The sequence below is a fragment of the Nelusetta ayraudi genome, unplaced genomic scaffold (assembly GCF_046127955.1).
Source record: "Nelusetta ayraudi isolate G7.1 ecotype Tasmania unplaced genomic scaffold, CSIRO-AGI_Nayr_v1 ptg000070l, whole genome shotgun sequence".
NCBI lineage: Eukaryota > Metazoa > Chordata > Actinopteri > Tetraodontiformes > Monacanthidae > Nelusetta > Nelusetta ayraudi.
Window position 1 is genome coordinate 6,556,270 of NW_027466120.1, and position 18,745 is coordinate 6,575,014.

Consider the following 18,745-nt stretch of genomic DNA (forward strand, 5'->3'; position numbering starts at 1 on the left):
TTTTTTTGCTTTTGTTTGCGGACCCGTGGTATTATGTGTTTCGCTTATTAAAAATTAGTGGACAACAGAAAACTATTCAGGAGTTCGGTCGCGTTAAATGCGTCACATCCTGTTCCTTTCGCAGTTTTAGGGGCCTACAAGAAACGAAAAGAAGGTACATGTAGCGACGTTGCTTTTTTAAAATGCCAAGCTATTCATGAAGTGCCTCAGAGCGTTGCAGCACTTTATTGAAAAGAGCCAATGATGGCCATAAATCGATAGTGCAGGTATAACGCTTTGATATGAAGCGAAGCCGTGCGTACCTATCGCGCTAAGGGAGTGTCCCAAAATATGTGCTAGGAGACAAACGTCGAGGTGCTAGGTAGCTAGGGGTAGGCAACAACCTAAAGATATTCCACGCAAACAAACGGCAGACTTTTGTTGAGTACCCAGCAGAAACTTCTCTCAATATTATATGAGTTGTTCAAGATCAGTCCAGCACCGATAATGTTATTTGTTTCAGTCCAAATGACAACCCGGCCTTGTAAAAAGTCAGCATCTGATCATAATTGTGAATTAATGTAAGTGTTTTAATGTTGTAAAAATGTAAACATGGTTGGACCCGGCTTTCTGAAATTTGAATCAGCCAATCATGCCCGACACTGTCCATATAAAAGAGTAGGAGATTTTGCTGTTGCAACTATTTATTGTTCTGTAATAATCAATAAGTTTACATTTATATTTGTTTATTTTGTCTCTCCAGAAAATAGATAAAACAAACACAACTATTTGTAACCCTTAATTTTAAAGGCTGAGCCACAATTTATACTTAAAGTACTATTTTAGGATTTTTTTTTTTCCAAGTGTTGATTTTAGTTCAGAAAACGTTGTCCTGAATAGAACAAAAATGTCCTCTGCTCCTGTTTCAGTGTGGCGTCCCTGTGCCTCCTGCAGCAGCAGTGAAATAAGAGGGATGCCTGCTGCAGAGAAAAGCCACGCACAGCTCGTCTTGTCCACCCTGAACCAGCAGAGGGCGCAAGGAAGGTTCTGCGATGCTATGCTGAGCCTTGGTGGTGGGGTGGTCTACCTGGCCCACTGCAACATCCTGGCCTGTTTCAGTGAGCTGTTCCAGGAGTCCAACACGGCCTCTGCGCCGTGCATGGAGTTCTGCCTCCACGAGTGCCCCAGCGACGGCCTGGAGTTGCTCCTCAACTTCGTCTACACTGGGGAGCTCAAACTGGACCAGCAGAACCTGGAGCGCGTGCAGCACGCGGCCACCAGCCTCTGTGTGCCCGAAGCCCTCGCCCTCTGCCGGCAGTTCAAGGAAACTTCCGAGGATCCCGCGTCCCTCAAGCGTAAAAGGGGCAGACCGAGGAAGTCCACGCTGGGTTCAGCCCCGACAAGATCAGTCAAGGGAGAGAACGCGCCTGCAGCCTTCAAAGATGAGTGTGGCGGAGATACTGCTGCAGTAGGGGCTAGCACGGCTGCCACCGCCACCACCACCACAACCACCCGCTCTGGTCGTGTGGTGAAGGGCCCCAGGCGGCTGGTGACTGACGAGAACCACACCTCTGATGTAACCAGCCCCGAAAAGCACAGCAAGAGGCCTCACCTTATTCCATCAGAGGGGATGGCTGGAGTTGTTGTCGTGGAGAACCAAATTCCAGATCAGCCAACTAGTAAAAAAGAGGTAAAAGAATAACAGACAGTGAATATAGTAGGAATGAAGTGTTTGGCCGCTTGCAAGTTGATTTAAATCTATTGTCACTCTTTCAAACCCATAAAGTTGAAATAAATCACAGTAATCATGGCAACTGATTTTACGAGAATGAGGTTCATTCTGTATGTGTGATCAGTCTGATGCTCCTTTGCACATTCAGACTGTGCTGCCGATGTTAAGGAAGGAAGGCACATTTATTTTTCCTCGGGTGTCGTTAGTAATTAAACTCATTAAAAAAAAAAAAAATCACAGTTTTTTTTTTTAAAGCACGCAGAAATCGTATCATACATACATGCTGCTGTATGTATGAAAAGAAAAAACTCCTAAACTTTGATTATTTGTCTTTATAAAAACATGGATGTTGGATACTTTCTTGTCTTGCAGGTGGATGAGCTGCAGGCAACCAGAGAGCTGGAAGATGAGGACGATGAGGACGCGGCGGATTTTGAAGGAATCCCCGAGGACACGGACGAAGAGTACGTCCCTGCCGCCGAGTCTGGCTCCATCTCTCCGTCTGCATCCGCGGCATGTAAGCGCCGGGCCGAGTGTAAAGCGGACAGAGCGGAGAACGGCGAGGCTGTGGGGGACAACGCCAAGAAGGACTGTGTGCAGTGTCCCGTCTGTGACAAAACCTTCAAGAGCAAATACTACCTTAAAGTTCACAACAGGTAGGCCATAAACACCAACGAGTTTGGGACAGTGGGCCTCTTGGATGAAATTTCAGAACGCACTTAAAATGCACTATTGCACTATTGAGTGTTTCAGTTTAACATTCTGGACTCTAACAAAGTTTACTAACTGGAACAATCATAAATACAAGTGCTTGAATCGTGTCTGAATGAAATGTTTGTATGATAACGGTGTGAACAGCCTTCCACATCAGGCTGTTCACGTTTTGACATCATGAGACCAAGATGATGCCTGACAGAAACAACACTTTGATATTTCTAGTTGTGGTGAACCAACTACTGTCTTTGGCTTTTGTTTCAATAGATTCTTAAAGATGAAGAAATTACAATTGCATGCTTTTACATGCATCCTGCGATTAACTGGCCACTTCTCCCGGCCGTCACCCCTCCCTCGCCCAATGACAGCTGGGATAGACTCCAGCAGACCCCCGCAACCCTGAGTTCAGGGAAGAAGCGGGTATTGAAAAATGGATGGATGGATGGATGGGCTTCTACTTGCCCACTTTCATATCCGATCACTGTAGCATTTGACATTTACCACCCCCCAAAAAAATCACTGATCTCTTGGTGAGTGGCGTTTGTTTTTAAACTGACTGCTGTTCAAAGTGAGGTCTAACGCGTCTCTGCCACAGGCGGCACACAGGGGAGCGGCCGTTCAGTTGCCTCAAGTGTGGGAAGAGTTACTTCAGGAAGGAGAATCTCTTGGTTCATGAGATGAGAGGCTGCGCGAGGGTGCAGGTGAGTAGGAAGAGGGATGGAGTGGTGTGCCGCCGAGCAATACTGAGATGAGTTTGTGGAGAGTTCACGACCACTGCGTGTGTGCTGTCTGGTCCAACAGAGGTACACGTGCACGATGTGCACCTCGACGTTCGATGGCAAGGAGGAGCTGCGTTTGCACCTCGTCTCGCACACCGGACAAATGCCGCACAAGGTGAAGAAATACCGCTTGAGTGCCGCGAACAACAACAAACATGACAAACTTAATGTCCTTTCCTTCTTTTTTTTTTTCCAGTGTTCCTTATGCACTGAGCAGTTCATGCGCAAGAAAAGCCTGACTCTTCACATGATGAGGGTCCACAGTTTCCCCAAACCACACGCGGTGAGCTTTCTTGCAACGTGATGGGGTCAAACCGATGCCCTCCACTGTTCACGTTGCGCCGTTGCATCTGATGCCTTACGTCTGAATGTATTTCAGTGCCCCGAGTGTCCCAAAACCTTCTTAAGTCGCACGGAGCTGCGAGTGCACGAAGCGGGCAAACATCGCGGAGAGAAGCCCTACGTGTGCGAGGAGTGCGGCCACCGCGCCTGCAGTCGAAACGGCCTGCAGATGCACATCAAAGCCGTTCACAGGTTTCTACGTTTACAAGACTTTTTTTTGTTCCACACAAGTATCTATACTTTTATCCTTTTCCCACCTCTGTTTATTGGCTGTCTTTCACAGGAACGAGCGGCCGTTTGTGTGCAACTTGTGCGGCCATGCCTTCTCCCAGAAGAACAACCTGAACATGCACCTGCGCGTGCACAGCGGCGAGAGGCCGTTCCAGTGTCACCTCTGTGGCAAGACCTTCCGAACGCAAGGTAACAACCGCTGCTGCCCTCACATGCTGGGATTTGGTTTGACGGTGGGAATTCTCATTTCACAATCCCAAAAGTCCAACGTGTCTTTGACTAACTCATCAATATGGGACCAGCGAGTCTGGACAAACACAACAGGACACACACCGGCGAGCGTCCCTACGGCTGCGACGTGTGCGAGCAGCGCTTCACTGAGAAGGGCGCTCTCGTCCGCCACAAAGCCAGCAAGCACGAGGAGGGCCGGCCACACTGTTGCCACATATGTGGGAAAACCTTCAAAGGTTTGATATGATGTCGACTCAACGCAAGGCTCCTTATAGTTTCCCCCTAAAAGGTTTCTCCACGTCATTATGTCTGCGTTTCTTTGCCCTCGGCAGCCAAGGAGCAGCTTCGTGTTCACGTGCGGCGCCATAAGGGGACCAGGAAGTTCGAGTGCGTCGACTGCGGCTACAAGTTCACTCGACTGGTAGGATCACCAACAGGAAGTACATGTGTGTCTCTGCAGTTTGACAGTCCGCAGTCTGTGACTGAGGACTGTTGTGGTTGTGGTGTGAAAACATTCTTACAGCGCTCCTCTTTTGCAGGCCGTCAAAGAATCTTTTAGAATGTGGTTGGGTGTGGTGGAGGTCAAACGTGTGTTTACACTTAGTTTTAAACATTGAGTGTTTTGTCATTTTTGGGATGAAACTTTGGAGAAATGACATAATTAGGCTTTAAATTGGTTGCAACTACAGCAGTCAAAGTGGTTTCTCGTAATTAGGAGATCCTGATCTCGTAATGTCGAGATAAGGCGCCTGATTTTTTTTTTTATCCAGTGAATGCAACGTGCTTCCGTACACGACCAAAGCAAAACAAAGAAAACAATCTGAGGTTGTAGTTATTTTTAGATGATTATTATGCCGTGATTTTACCAGTCCGGCCCGCTGAGGAGTAGATTTTCCTCTGTGTGGCCCGTGAACTAAAATGAGTGCGACACCCCTGCTCCAAACCCTTCGCACCTCTTTTCCAGGCCCACTTGCGGCGACACGTTAAAATCCACAAGCGCACCGAGAACTACAACCCCAGGCAGCGGAAGCTGAGGAACGTGGTGGTGCAGGAGCTGAATGGAAATCCCGCGGAAAACGAGACCCCCGATGCGTCGCTGGTCCCGGCGGAGATGCACGCTGTCCCAGAGGTGGTGGTTGGCGGCCAGGACCCCACCAAGCCAGAGGTGGACCCCCACCAGACGGGCCTCAGCGCCGGCTGCATAGTGAACGTCGTGATCGACTCCGGCGACGTGGTGATGGACCCCAACCTGGGACACATGGGGACAGCGGAGGGTCTCGCCATGCCGGAGGTCTTGCAGCAGTCGGAGATGGTAACGGAGGCCTTCGAGTCGTCCATGGAGATGGTGGGGATGGTGGAGAGTATTTCAGAGACAAAGAGCTGAAGACCAGTCGTGAGTATTAGTGCGTGGTCCAGGAATCACAAGACTGGTGGGTTTTTTTTAGTTCAGTAATTGAGTCTGAATGAACTGCATGCCTCCTAAAGCTATCAGGAAGTAAAATGTGATCATGTTTAACTCAACTGTAATTCATTGATGATTGATCTGTTCAGTAGAGAATCAGGTGCAGTCAGAAGCTTTTTTTGTTAATTACTGAATGAATATTCTCGCCATTTGGATACGGTTGGATCGTTTTTTCTGAAAGTCTGATAAATTTCCCTTAAAATAAATTAAAGTACTTAATTGAAGTTTAGCACTTAATTCCCAACTGGTCTGATAGAACTTTGTGCAGGATTACCGCCATAGGGGCTGTTTTTGTTAAATTGTGTGTTGCGTTGAGTGAGTAAAAGTATTCTGAGTAAATTGTGGAATTACCTTTTTTTTTATTTTTTTATTTTTTACTGATTTTGCACCTTTTCCTTGAAATGAACATACAGTGACAGAAATGTAGCTAGTTTAAAACTAACCTGACCTTTTGGAATGACTTTGACCATGAGCTGCTTTCATGATGTTGACATAAACATGCCTGATGTGAGCAAAAAGAACCAAATAAATTATGTAAACACCGTCTTGCATTTATGAAGTGAAAATCAGAAAGCACACAGCTCAGCGGTTTACCTTCAAATATTCACCTTTATCATACATCACATTGGAGTACGCTGGCTATTACAAAACTCAATGCATTTTTTTCGAAACACATCTGCATCTGTTGTACCATCCTTTGTCTTTTTAAGAAATATATAATGCGAACCACACTGTAAACATGATACAAACTCTGTACCTAAAGTTAAGAATACACCGCATTCAGTTAGTTTGGAAACTGTAAAAATAAAAATGCAACGATGCATTAGCATCACCGTGAAACACGACAAACATACTATTACGGTCGAAGCAAACGACATGTTATATAGGAACAAACTGAGATTCTGCAGCACTTCCAGTTGGGATTAAAGACCGGTCGCGTGTTAAACCCATAAATAATTGTACAAAACATGAATAGATACGGTTCACAGAGAAAATCCTTCGTGCACATTTGACTGGCTGTTCTAAAGGCTGAGGAAGCTCCATTTCGGGTTCTGCTGTGCAGCGCAACTTACAAATGCAGATGAAAAAAATAATAATTCATGCTATTATTTTGCTGCAGTAACACACAAACATCGTCTTGAAAGTCCTGCTTCCCTGCGTTAGATATCGACCGTGTGCTGCTATTGAGGAATGTGGACCGTTTTTTGACCAAATATTTGTGTCTCTGCTTCTTCAGTATGACGCTCCAATGACACAGGACACAGGTTGACAGCAGTTTTAGGGAAGATAAGAGAGCAACATCGGCAGCTCCCTCCAACCTCATTGAACCCAAAAGAAAATCAACCTTTTGACATTTGGTGTAAATTAGTGTTTTAAAACTGTAGTAGTGTCTAAAATGTAAAAACTGCCACCTGTTACTATCGGACAATCCACAACATTTTGCAGCATGCAGCTACCTACACACAAGGCTCTTTCAGACAGCATTCACATGAAGAGCTTCATCAAACATACGGACTTTACTGGGTAGAATGACCAATGTGCAACAATTAAAAGACTAAAACAACAGCTGACTGTGATTACGGTGCGTGTTCTCCTGGCCCAGAACAGTTGGACAGTGACCAATAAGACCAAGACGCTGCTGCAGTACTTCAACATGCCACCTTCATGCTTTTAGGACACTTGAATTTCCTACAACCTGTTTCCGCCCTCCAGTCGTGCGCCGCACATTTGACTGTTGAGGTGGGCATTGCAAATTCAACAAGGCGTTGCTTTCAAGTGAGTTTTCAGTGATGTGCATTCTGAACTGCTGCTTTAAAAACAGGTGAAGCCAAAAAAAAAAAAGCAGGGTTTTTTTCCATTTCTTTCACTCTTCCTTGTAAACAACCTGCTACAATTTTAATATCAACAAGTGGTCACATGACCACGCTTTCTGTAAACCAGCTCCAATAAAACTGCCTGTGACTGGCCCCCAATCACAATCAGGAGGGGGCCTGCTTCCAGGAGAAGCTCCGCCCACTCGCACGCGTCCTGTCTGCTCCTCTGCCTTCATGATGATGAGGATGATGAAGAGGTAAACTACGAGCCAAACGGCGAGGGCTGCGCCTCAGTGAGCCGCGTTCACGTCCTGGTTCTGGTTGAGATTGTTGTTGAGGTTGTGCAGCGCCTGGTGGCGCTGGTGGTGCCGGTGCAGGTGCACGGCGTTGAGCTCCGACGGCTCCGACGGCTCGAAGGCGCTGGACACCAGCGGCATGAACTGGCGGAAGATGCTGACGCTGCCGTGCCAGAACATGGGCTGCGGCAGGCGGCCGGCCACGCTCCAGCAGCGGGCGCCGGGGTCGTACGCCTCCACCACGTCCGACAGCTCGAAGGTGTTGTCGTAGCCGCCCGACACGTACAGCTTACCGCCCAGGACGGCCACGCTGCTGCCCACGTGCACCTGGAGGGGACACATGCCAAGAGGAAAAGTCCTTCAACAAGTGTTTGTCCGTGAAAACCGGTTCCAACTTGATCACACTTAAAGTCCGACCCAGTCCGCTGGTCCTCTGATGAAGTGTTAAAGGCCATTAACTGATTTTCTTTTACTTTTCACTTTACACGATTGTCTTTGGGCTTTCAGGTCATTTTTTTTTTATCTTTCTGTTTGTCTCATAGCTTTGAGATGTTTATTTCTTTACTCTTGTATTTGAGCTTGTTGTTTGGACCAAAATGGAGAAACAACAACTGGTTTCGACCAGGCAGGAAAACCAGCACTTTATGTTTTCTGAGTTGCCATTAAAATGTCCTGAATAATCCAATACAAACAAACAGCCTGAGATAAAGTGAAACGGGGTCAAAAGAAAACTTGGGAAACGATATAATAATAAAAAGTCTGATTCCTGAGAAAAATGCTCCTGCAAGTGAGACAGAATTCCTTTCGAGACTGAGCAACATCAAATGAAATGGTAAAATAGTAGCCTGGAATCAGACAACAAACAGAACTAAATTGTTTTCAGTCTTGAGATCTGAGTTCTCGAAACACAGCAGGGTGAATCATGTCGGTCAGTGATTTCCACCTTCATACGAAGTTGATGGCTTTTATTTAAGATATTTCACATATCAACAAGTAAGACGTTGTTTTCTACCGTTCATTTGGTTGGTTTCTGAAAATTTCATATCTCCCTAGAAGGGATGGTGGACAACTATTAATAATGTTCCTACCATTTTCCTGGCTTACACGAGCGATGCTGCACGTGCCCCACAGGATTATTAAACCCACAGGATTTACGATGGGCTACACAGAGATCTGGACACCAGATTATGGCACAGGAACCTTTTCATCCCAAATGACACACAGTTTGTAATAAAGTGAACTGGCAGGCAGTGGGGTGGGCTGTGAAATACAGACCTGTTTCATGGGACTGATTTTATCCCACTCGTTCCTCTGAGGGTTGTAAACATCCACTTCAGCTGAGTCATCCCTGCAAATAGCAACACAGCAAGCAAGTCACAGCACGGCCACAATGAATTGATGACTCCAGGTGGTTTCAAACTGGCTGTTCCAACAGGCACAGCTGGAAGAGCCGTGGAGGATTTCAATGCAATGACCCACAGAAGACTACAGATGGTAGTTTACTTGATTAAAACAGGAAACGGATGTTTCCTGAAGAAGCTGCTAACTCATGGTCTCTCACTTTTCACTTCTAAATACTGTGACGTTAAGACTGTTGAATATCATTATGGACATGGGACGGTTTCAGACTGTGGCTTTTTGGAGTAAAATGTTGAATATCTTTAATGCAGAGCAGAAAGTGAATGAAACCATGTTCCAAGCATTAGAATCTGTGACTAGTCACCTGATGAAGTAGATGAGGCCTTTGAGGGTGACCGTCTTGGGCGTGAAGGACCACGGTGGCAGCTGCCCGCAGTTGACCCTGGACCAGCGGTTGGTACCCGCGTCGTAGCTCTGGATGGCCATGGCGTCCTCCCCGGTCAGGCAGCCGATGGCGTACAGGCGCCCGCCGCACGTGGTGGTGGAGCAGTTGTCCATGGGGTGCAGCATGGGCGGCAGGGCCTCCCAGCAGTCCAGGGCGTGGTCGTAGCGCTCGGTGCTGTCCGACGCCACCACGTACAGCTGGCCCTTCAGCACGCAGGAGCTGTGGTACTCCCTGGCCTTCAGCATGGGCGACACCTCTGTCCACTCGTTGACGCTGGAGTTGTAGCGCCACACGCCGTCGTAGAGGCGGGAGCCGTCGGAGCCCCCTGGTGGTCAAGGGCAAACGTGTCGTCAGCGGGATGCGTGTGTTGACACTTCCGTTCAAAAGTTTGAGGTCATTGACCCCATAATACTAATAATACTATTTTTATTACAACTGGTATTTGATTTGAATGCAGTTCGGTTACTAAATTACAGGATGCATATCTTAAATTAATACATTTTAAGATATATTAACATACTGCAGTGGATGGATATACACTTGTAGTTGGATCATCATCTCAGAGCAAAAGGTATAAAGTCCATCAAAACCTCCAAAAACCAAAGTTTAAACTTGAAAACAAACAAAAATACAGCCTCTTCGTGGTTATGCAATCATTCAGTCTGTTGCTGATATTTTACAGTGAAGCTGAGCTAACTGGGCTAAATTTATTTCCCACGACTGGAGTCTTGAGTAACGCTTTAAAGATGCACCGCCTGAGAAGGAAGATGATGACGATGCCGGTGACTCCGCTGCTGCCCTGGCAGCACACCGTGTCCCACTGCGTTCATGCTGTTTATTTATAACCACAGCCAGACCCTCACTTCCAGGATCGCGCTGAAGTTTCAGTGACGGGTCCATGACGGGTCCATAAAGGTCCAGTTTGTAAAATTTAGCTTAATTTATATTTTTTTATAGAGTCATTTGGTTTTCCGACCCTTGGCTCTTATATATACTGTATATAGGAATTTACATGGAACAAGAGCTCCCAGTTAGCTTGCACCACCAAATGTCTATCAACAATCCAGCTACCTGACTGCGTGTTTCGTATCTAGGGCGAACGCTCGCATCTTCAATTAAACCAACAAATAAGATGGTGGACAAGGTATCCAGGTTGGTGCTCGCAGGCCGCCGTAGTTTACTGGCAAGCGGGATAGGGAGGGTACAGCGTCCCTCAGGTGACGTAACTGAAAGAGCGCTGCAATCTGAAATGTAACCACTTCATGTCGCTGTTTCTTCTGAAGGATCTCCATATATTACACACTTAACCTTTGATATGAAACACATTGGCATTAGAATTTGAGCGACATGGAAACTTACCAGAGACGTACATATCGTTTCCGAGGGCAGCAATGCTGTAGCCTCCTCCGAGGTGGTCGGGGAACTCGGCCAGGTAGCGCCACTGTCCTGTCTGGGGATTGTAACAGTCCACCGTCACCAGCTCGTCGCAGTCCTGGTCGCAGCCGCCGACCACCACCAGGATCTCGGCCAACCCGGTGGACGGCCGCGGCCGCATGCGGTGGCAGAGGCGGTCGTGCCGGTCGTACTCGCAGGACTGGAAGCTGCGGGCCTCGTTGACCATGCGCAGGCAGGTGGGCGACAGGTAGACGAGCGGGTCGCTCTCCACGTGGGCCAACAGGAAGAAGCGGCGCACGAAGGGCAGGCGCACCTGCTGCAGGAGCTCAGGCCAGAAGTGCAGCCGCCGCTGGAGGTCGGCCTTCACCCAGCGCACGGCGATCTGGTAGACCGTCTCCTCCTTGTCCACGCAGAGCTCGTCGTCCGACATAAACTCCAGCAGGCGCTTCCACGGGAGCCGCTCGAACTCCGTCCCCTTGGCCAGCTCCATGATATTCCTGAGGACGAAGCGGCGGGCGCTGGCGGCCAGCTCGCGGCAGGCGTAGGCCTCTGCAAAGTCCTGGATCTCCAGGCAGTTGGCCACGTCCAGCCGCTGCTCCAGGAAGGCGCAGCAGGCCTCTTTGACCGAGGGGAACTGGAACAGGTCGGCGGTCTTCAGCAGCACGTCCACGTTCTCCTGGGTGACCGTGACCCGTCCCGTGTAGCAGAAGTCCACCAGCAGGCCCAGGAGCTCGGCCGACACCTCGTGCAGCACCACCCGGTCCATGGCGCTCTCCCGCAGTGTGCCGGCAAACATGGCCCGGAAGTAGGTGCTGGCGGCGGCCAGCACCGTGCGGTGGCAGTGGAACTCGCGTCCCTCGGCGCAGAGGGTCACGTCGAAGAACTTGCGCTCGGCGCGCAGCTCGTGGATGCCCCGCAGCAGGTTGAAGGCGTGTGCGGTGTCAAAGAAAGGCAGGGTGGACGGCTGCGTCTGCAGGGCCGGCTTCTCCATCGCTGCGGTCTCTCGTCTGCGGGTGTCTCACTCTCTGCGGCGGCTGTGTTCAGACTGTGGTTTTACGCTGGGACAGACACACACCAACAAGAACAGGTGATGAACAGGTGTGAAATTTTGTGTGAAACACAATGCTCCATTTTCACTTGAGGTGAACTGGTCACGTGACCACGTGCGTCACATCCGCTGACGTGTAAATGTGAAAAAAAAGTGTTTCCATGGCAATTTTGCGATACACCTCTATAGTGATACGTCTGAAAAACTACCACATGAGAGCGTCAAAACCTTTTAGCCATATTTGAGAGGTTTTTCCAAGTTCCATGACCAGTTCTTATTGCGATAATTAGGTTTTACACAATTCTATGGGTGATGGAAATGCAGCTAATGATAAATTGGATTTATTTTAGCGCTTTTCTAAGCTCTCAAAGCACTTTACTTTTTAACCAGTTTTCATTCACACCGTATTCACACTGGTGACGGTGAGCTACATGTGCAGCCACAGCTGCCCTGGTGCAGACTGACAGACAGAAGCGTGGCTGCCAATCTGCCCCTCCACCACAAAACATTCAGCCACATTCGTACAAGGCAAAGTGGGTAAAGTGTCTTGTCCAAGGACAACAACAACACAGAGACTGGGATGGAGTAGGATTTGAACCACAAAAACCTTTCAGTCACAGGACCTCCTGTAGTTGCTGCAGTTGTTACCACAACTCTACATGTCTTAAACGTGTAGAAAATCAGTGTATCTGTGTAAACAATACCTAAAACTGTTGGCTGAAGAGGTTGTATTCTACTCAAAGACTTGAGTACAACGTGAAATCTATCAAGATAAAGAAGAAAAGACGACAAAAATGCATCCAAAAAGCCTGTCACGTCTATTTTCTGATTATGAACGCATAGTGAAAACCTCACGTCAAACTCTTGACCCACAACAAAGTAAGAACTAAGATGAAGCAACAAAACAACAACAACAACAACAACAACAACGCCTGGCTGTTCTTGTTGTTTTTTGTCCCCTACCTGATGTGTCCTTGTCAGGACCGAGCAGAAGTCCGGGACAACACGAGGTGCAGCTCAGCGCCACTCTGTTGCGTATGACCAGCTACCTCACTTGCTCTTAAGAAAGAGAGCTCGCTGGTGCTCACGGGCTATAAATACAACAGCGGTGTCCTTTTCCAAGCGGGGCTGGGGAGGGTGGGGATTCACAGTCTGAACACCTAGCAGGCAGGAGGAGTGCGACGCTCTGCCCCGCCAAACCCCACCAGCGGTACGTCTCTGCGGTCGCCCAGCGTGAGTAAGAGGTCTCAGAGAGCAGCCGGCAGGGCCGCAAGCTCCTCGTCATCAGCAGCTCGCCGAGCAGAACCCAAACAGGGCCCGGCCATCATAATATTCTGAATGGAGTTTGGGTGGTGAGACACTCCGAGACACAACTATGCAAACATGAGCACACATTCACAAAGAGGAAATATTTCAAAACCCTTGTTTTGTTTTGCGCTCCTCGATGATGGGGAAACTGCAGTGAATCTGTGTGATACAGTCAGAGGCAGATACAGCTATTGAATATTTATTTAGTATCATTGGTGGTAAGTAGCAGAAGTGGGACTTGAGTAGATTTTTCAAGTATCTGTACTTTACTTGAGTATTTAGTTTCAGAGTATTTCACAACCTGAGTACTTTTTTTTTTTTTTTTTTTTTTTTTTTAAATATATACTATACTTTTACTTAAGTGCAGAATGTGAATACTTTATCCACCTCTGATTCTTTGTTAAAAACCTTTTGAGCAATTTCCTGCATTACATTATTTATTACATAACATTTGTTGAGTGTTGAGTATCTTTGGTTTTCAGACCAATGTTTGTCCAGGCGTCAGGTAAGGTTTGCAAATGACACCTACACTACCTTCTTAAAGTCAGTTATGGCTGCTCACACTTGCATGTGACATTGTGTTGCGGATTACAGTCGAGGTTTGTTACTCATGAACATATGAGAAACATCTTCTCGGAAAACAGCTAAAAATACAACTTGTTGGACTTGTTGTTTTGATGTCAAACCTGTATCAAATAGCGCTCTGAGGTTCTCGTCAGTGTTCGGAGATGATGATTCTTTCCTAAAATACACTAGTATCCACTTACACGGATTTGTTTTAAAGGTTGTTCCAAGGCCCCCGGTGCTCTGGCCAAAGGACGGAGCGCACATTCCGCACATGGGTTCGACGAGGCGGCGGTGAGCACGGATCAGCGAGGGATCAAACTTGAACCTTGAAACTTTTCATTTTCCAGTCGACAAGCCGTCCAACGAACTTGTGAGGAACCGTCAGGCTCCGAGAATAGCTGAGAGAAATGTGTATTCGCAAAGGTTGGTTGGCAGCGAGGTGAGAGGGACGCAGCTGTAGCGGCCAGTGAAAACAATACCGCTGCTGTGAGTGACGAGTGACGGAGCAACCAGTGTAAAGGCCAGTGTATGACTGACGGTACAGCACATTTACGGGTGAGACAGACCCCAGGGGCCCCCTTTCATCACTACCCAAACACTAGAAGCCTGTCTGCTAGGATGAACTCCTGAACTGCAGCTATATTCAGGACAAAGAAAAGAAAAAATACTGCAAGATATCCAAAGCTGTCAGTAAGAGGACTGAAGTAACCCCAGAGAGCAGGAGTGCGTGCTGTGTAGTTTGTTTGTTTTTTAACCAGGTGATGAAAGGGTATTCCCAGTACGGAGACCAACTCTATAAATGTAGTTAAAGGCACTGACTGCATAATCCTGCTGGTCTAAAACAAAACATCTAAAAGGCCCGAAATGAGCTCAATTACGTGATATTACAAGGGGAATTCCGTCGTCCGGGTCCAAAAGCTGCTGTTTCCCTCTGCCATTCATACATTCAAGCTGTAGCATCACGTGGGTAAATGCTAACAATTGTTGCTATCGTTAGCATAGTCTTGACTATAATGACAAGCCATGTGCCTGACAACATTCTAAAACGAAGGTCTTTGATGGAAACAAAGTGTTTCACTTTGTTACAGTTGTGTGCTTCACAGTTGTGAAGAATTGTTCACTGTCACCAAGTGTCTGTAAGATTCAGCGTAGTTCCTGGAGAGCTTTGCAGCAACAGGCCAATGAGAATGACAATAAAGAAAAATTACTGAACATAGGTGTTGAGAAGTAGTTTACACATATCACCGTCAACCCAGTCACTAATTTTTCACATATCTGAGCAATTTTTTTTTTTTAACTTTTTTTTTTATTTTTAGGTCACTTTAAGGGATTTAAGACTTTAAACAAGATCACTGAGTCGAAGTGCCTGAAACTGGGCAGACGTTACACAGCATATTTTTAAACGCGCATCTTGTTTTCAGCATGTTCCAAAAGCGTACGTGCTCTTGTAAAAGTACTGCAACGCCACAAAACTAAAATGATTTAAATCTGGAGCATCGTATGAGGCCACTGTGGCCAAAGCTGTTTGTTTATTCCCAGGCAGTGACAGTACCAGTTTGGAAGGACGCTATGGTGAGAAAGAAACAGTGAGCAGCTGCGCTCAGATGTCTGCGAGGACCCACCACCGTGAAATCTCCAAACAATAAAGTCCAAACTTGGCCTCCCTAAACACAGAGGCTGCATGATGAGTAGACACGTCTCCGAGGCCACTGTTTGCTGCAGTAGAAAGATATAACATTCCTTATGAACGAAATAGATGCATGCATGTCGCAATTTAAACTGACATATATGGCCTGCAACGCGAACGCTTGAAATATGCTGAATCAAAGTGTACATAGTACAAAGCGTGCCAATTAAAAACATATATAACAAAGCTGCAACCACGTAATGGTTTTATTTACTCTCTATAAAGCACGACTTCTGGCGACGGCTTCATGAAACTGCAGCGGCTTCCAGGATGCAGCAGACTGTAAACAACTCAAAGGGGGGGAAACTGGCTCAGTTTACGTCTTCAGCGGGGATTGACGCAAGTTTGCCCCCTTCTGGTGTGTTGTTGGAATTGCTGCTAAAAAACAAAACGCAGGGTTCAACGTTGTAATCTGCATAAACAAAACATTGAAAATCATTTTTTGATGCAGCTGAACCTACCACACGCCACTGAGACTCTTCGGTCTGTCGGCAAACAGCCACTTTCACCTTCAAAGCGATTAGAAACATACCTTAGGTGGTGTTATTCTGTTCAGTGAGATAAACATTAGATTAATCATTACTTTTGACGTAACCGTGTGGTTGGTTGGTCAGATCAACTGGAAAGCCAGGCTCTCAGTGCATTCTCACAGGCCAGGACAGCCATCAGATCAAGGTGACACAGACGCCGTCCGTCCTCCACAGCTGAGCCCGGCCAGGCCATAAAAAGGCAACCGCTGGCACTCATCCTGCTGTCCCCAGAGGGGGGCCAGCAGCACATAGCTGTCATGCGGCAAACGGTGTTCAGATAGGCGATGAATGGAGTGAATAGCAGATGTGTGTTACTTTTTGTTTTTATGTATTATTTAGAGATCATTCCTGATGGCTGCTGCTGGGTTACTACTGGCTTTAATCACTGTACATTTAGACGAGGAGACAAGAACGTTTTAAAGCCTCGCGTTCTTCATTTTCATTTTTGTCAGCCGCGTTTAAAAAGGCAATTATATTGTAGTACATTGTGCATCGTATAAAGCTGGAGACAGAAGTAATGTACTTTTCTTTATATATACACTACCACTCAAAATTTGGACACATACTTCTGATTTAATGCCTTTTCTTTCATTTGCAAGATTGTTTACATTGTAGATCACATATTGAGGTATTTAACTTTTTTTTTCCTTTTGCCTCATTAATCCACATATCTTGGTCATATATTTGATGCCTTGAGTATGTAACTACAGTGTAGAAAGTAGTAAAGATAAAGAAGAAACAGCTGTGTCTTGACTGGTAGTGTATATCCCCGCAATGCAGTTGAAGGCTGACATCTCTCTTGGCACTTTCTGCATTTATTACCAACTGATTCCAAGTTACTGAACACTTTAATGAACTTCCTGCGTCTAACGAAGTCACTGTAAAAGTTACCACAAACTGATCATTCATCCTCAGTCACCAGAACAGACCCCGGAACAACCCAGGATGATTGTAGCCACATTTTCTTTTTATGAATATAAACTGGAGCGCCAGGGTTCGTTTTACACAGCAGACGGTGCCCCCCCCTCCCCTCACCTGCCCCCTGCATTCCTCCAATTCCTGCCCTTGGGGGAGGACGTGGAGCCCGGAGTGGAGTGGACGTTTGCGGCCAAACACGGACCGAAATAGAACCGCAGTGCAGCAATTAAGTCAAATTGAATGTTTCTTGCCACAGAGGCACGTCTGGCACACAAAACACAAGATACTCAAACCTGGAACTGCCAAAGCTGCTAACACTTGGCTAAAATTCACAGCTAAGCTTTAAATTCATTCCAACCTTCGTGTCACTCTGATTTTCACTTTTAAGAGTGAGCAAGAGAGAGAGAGAGAGAGAGAGAGAGAGAGAGAGAGAGAGAGAGAGAGATGCTAACGACACAAACACCAAACCTTATTAACTTCTGTCGTGTGAGCTTTATCAACACAACGTGACAGCTTCGCTTCTTAATGGGTGGTTTCGAGTGTGTCATGTCTTCAACACGAGTCTGAAACAAAACGGTGTTGGTTTTTTTTTTTTTTTTTTTTTTTTTGACATGCGTGATAACGGTACGCCTTCTGTTCCCAAGCCGGGACACATCATACAGCTTCAAGAAACACACCGAATCTCTTTACGGCAACTTACCATTATACTCCGTCGACGAACATTCTAGATTTTAAAGAGTGTGACGCATTACATCCGCACATACATGGAAGAGCTGACATGGAAGTTTAGTTCCGTGGATCCCGTCGGCCTATCCAGCGCCATGATACCACGGGCGAACGACTGTTGCGTTCATGTCCAGTTGGAAATTCCATATTCCACTCGTAAATAGTCACTCAAACGACATTTAAGGAGCCTCTGAAGTACCGATAAACGTTGCTCTCCATTGTCCGATGTGCAGGAGGAAATTAATGACCATTTAATACGCTCACTTGTGTCTTTCATCAATTTTCCCTCTCTGTATCTCTCTAGTTGAAACAAGCATGTGATTAAACACAACACAATATAAAACATAAAAGTTATCCATCTGCTGTCTAATGTGGACATAACGTGTTTGTTTTTTTTAATGCCATGACCTTGATAAATACAAACATATATTTAATATAAAGACAGTCACAAAAATCATTTTTGATGTAGCTTTGACATGGAGTAGAGGTGTTCTGATGGTGTAATTCTGAGTTTTTGACTCCTACAATGACATATTGCATTTGATGATTGTCCAAGTCATTGCACCTCTCAACTAGGTTTCTTGTGTCATAGCCAAGAGGAGTCTCTTATAGCATATTCCATGATTCAGTGTACTATTTTCTTCTCTTTCCACTTCTTGCCTACATATGCTATACAGTTTGGGCTGTGAAATGTCAACATCCGTCCTTCACTGTGCTTGCTGGCTGACCTTGGTATGACCGAAAGTCAGCACTTACCAACTTACTGGTCAACGTTAAAGAACATAAGAAACTGGAGCTGGCCCAATGTTAGCTTGGGGATATACCTCCTGTACTCCTCCTTCACTCTTCATCACAACTTTAATCATCATCTTTTTTTTCTTTTTTTTAATCCATGCATGAATTTTGGACCAAGATGGACTGAGGAGTTAAACACATATGGCTCACACGAAAAGACATATAACCTGGCAATCAGTTAGAACAGTGAGACATTGTTGCTCTTCAGAGGTTATCCCAAATGTTTTATTCATCTAAATGCTTGGAATTCATCCTATGGATTCACATGTAGGCTTACGTCTGCCTTTGAGCTCTTCCCTCAGAGGGGGTTCATGCCTCGAATGTAAAAGTTAAGAGTAAAACACCCCTAGCAGTGCAATTAGTAGTGACCTGCAGATGAACTTTAGC

The 18,745-nt window shown here is 46.4% G+C and overlaps 2 protein-coding genes across 7 annotated transcripts; one reads left to right on the forward strand and one right to left on the reverse strand.

Moving 5' to 3' along the window:
* Nucleotides 1-20: 20 nt before the first annotated feature.
* zbtb48 (zinc finger and BTB domain containing 48) lies at nt 21-6,014 on the forward strand. 2 transcript variants are annotated; one of them, XM_076042422.1, is made up of 11 exons: nt 21-154; nt 909-1,669; nt 2,084-2,367; nt 3,021-3,126; nt 3,227-3,319; nt 3,401-3,487; nt 3,584-3,738; nt 3,830-3,966; nt 4,080-4,244; nt 4,341-4,429; nt 4,973-6,014. In XM_076042422.1, the coding sequence occupies exons 2-11, from the start codon at nt 953-955 to the stop codon at nt 5,390-5,392; spliced, it is 2,253 nt and encodes a 750-aa protein (XP_075898537.1). In that variant the 5' UTR covers nt 21-154; nt 909-952; the 3' UTR covers nt 5,393-6,014. The 2 variants fall into 2 exon arrangements, with proteins under 2 accessions (XP_075898537.1, XP_075898538.1); XM_076042423.1 differs by lacking the exon at nt 21-154 and adding an exon at nt 177-560.
* A 45-nt stretch (nt 6,015-6,059) lies between these two features.
* klhl21 (kelch-like family member 21) lies at nt 6,060-17,684 on the reverse strand. 5 transcript variants are annotated; one of them, XM_076042426.1, is made up of 5 exons: nt 17,538-17,684; nt 10,744-11,837; nt 9,304-9,709; nt 8,856-8,928; nt 6,060-7,907 (listed from the first exon to the last, which is right to left on the reverse strand). In XM_076042426.1, the coding sequence occupies exons 2-5, from the start codon at nt 11,768-11,770 to the stop codon at nt 7,575-7,577; spliced, it is 1,839 nt and encodes a 612-aa protein (XP_075898541.1). In that variant the 5' UTR covers nt 11,771-11,837; nt 17,538-17,684; the 3' UTR covers nt 6,060-7,574. The 5 variants fall into 5 exon arrangements, with proteins under 5 accessions (XP_075898541.1, XP_075898544.1, XP_075898546.1 ...); XM_076042429.1 differs by lacking the exon at nt 17,538-17,684 and adding an exon at nt 16,955-17,416; XM_076042431.1 differs by lacking the exon at nt 17,538-17,684 and adding an exon at nt 13,903-14,899.
* Between the last annotated feature and the right edge of the window lie 1,061 nt (nt 17,685-18,745).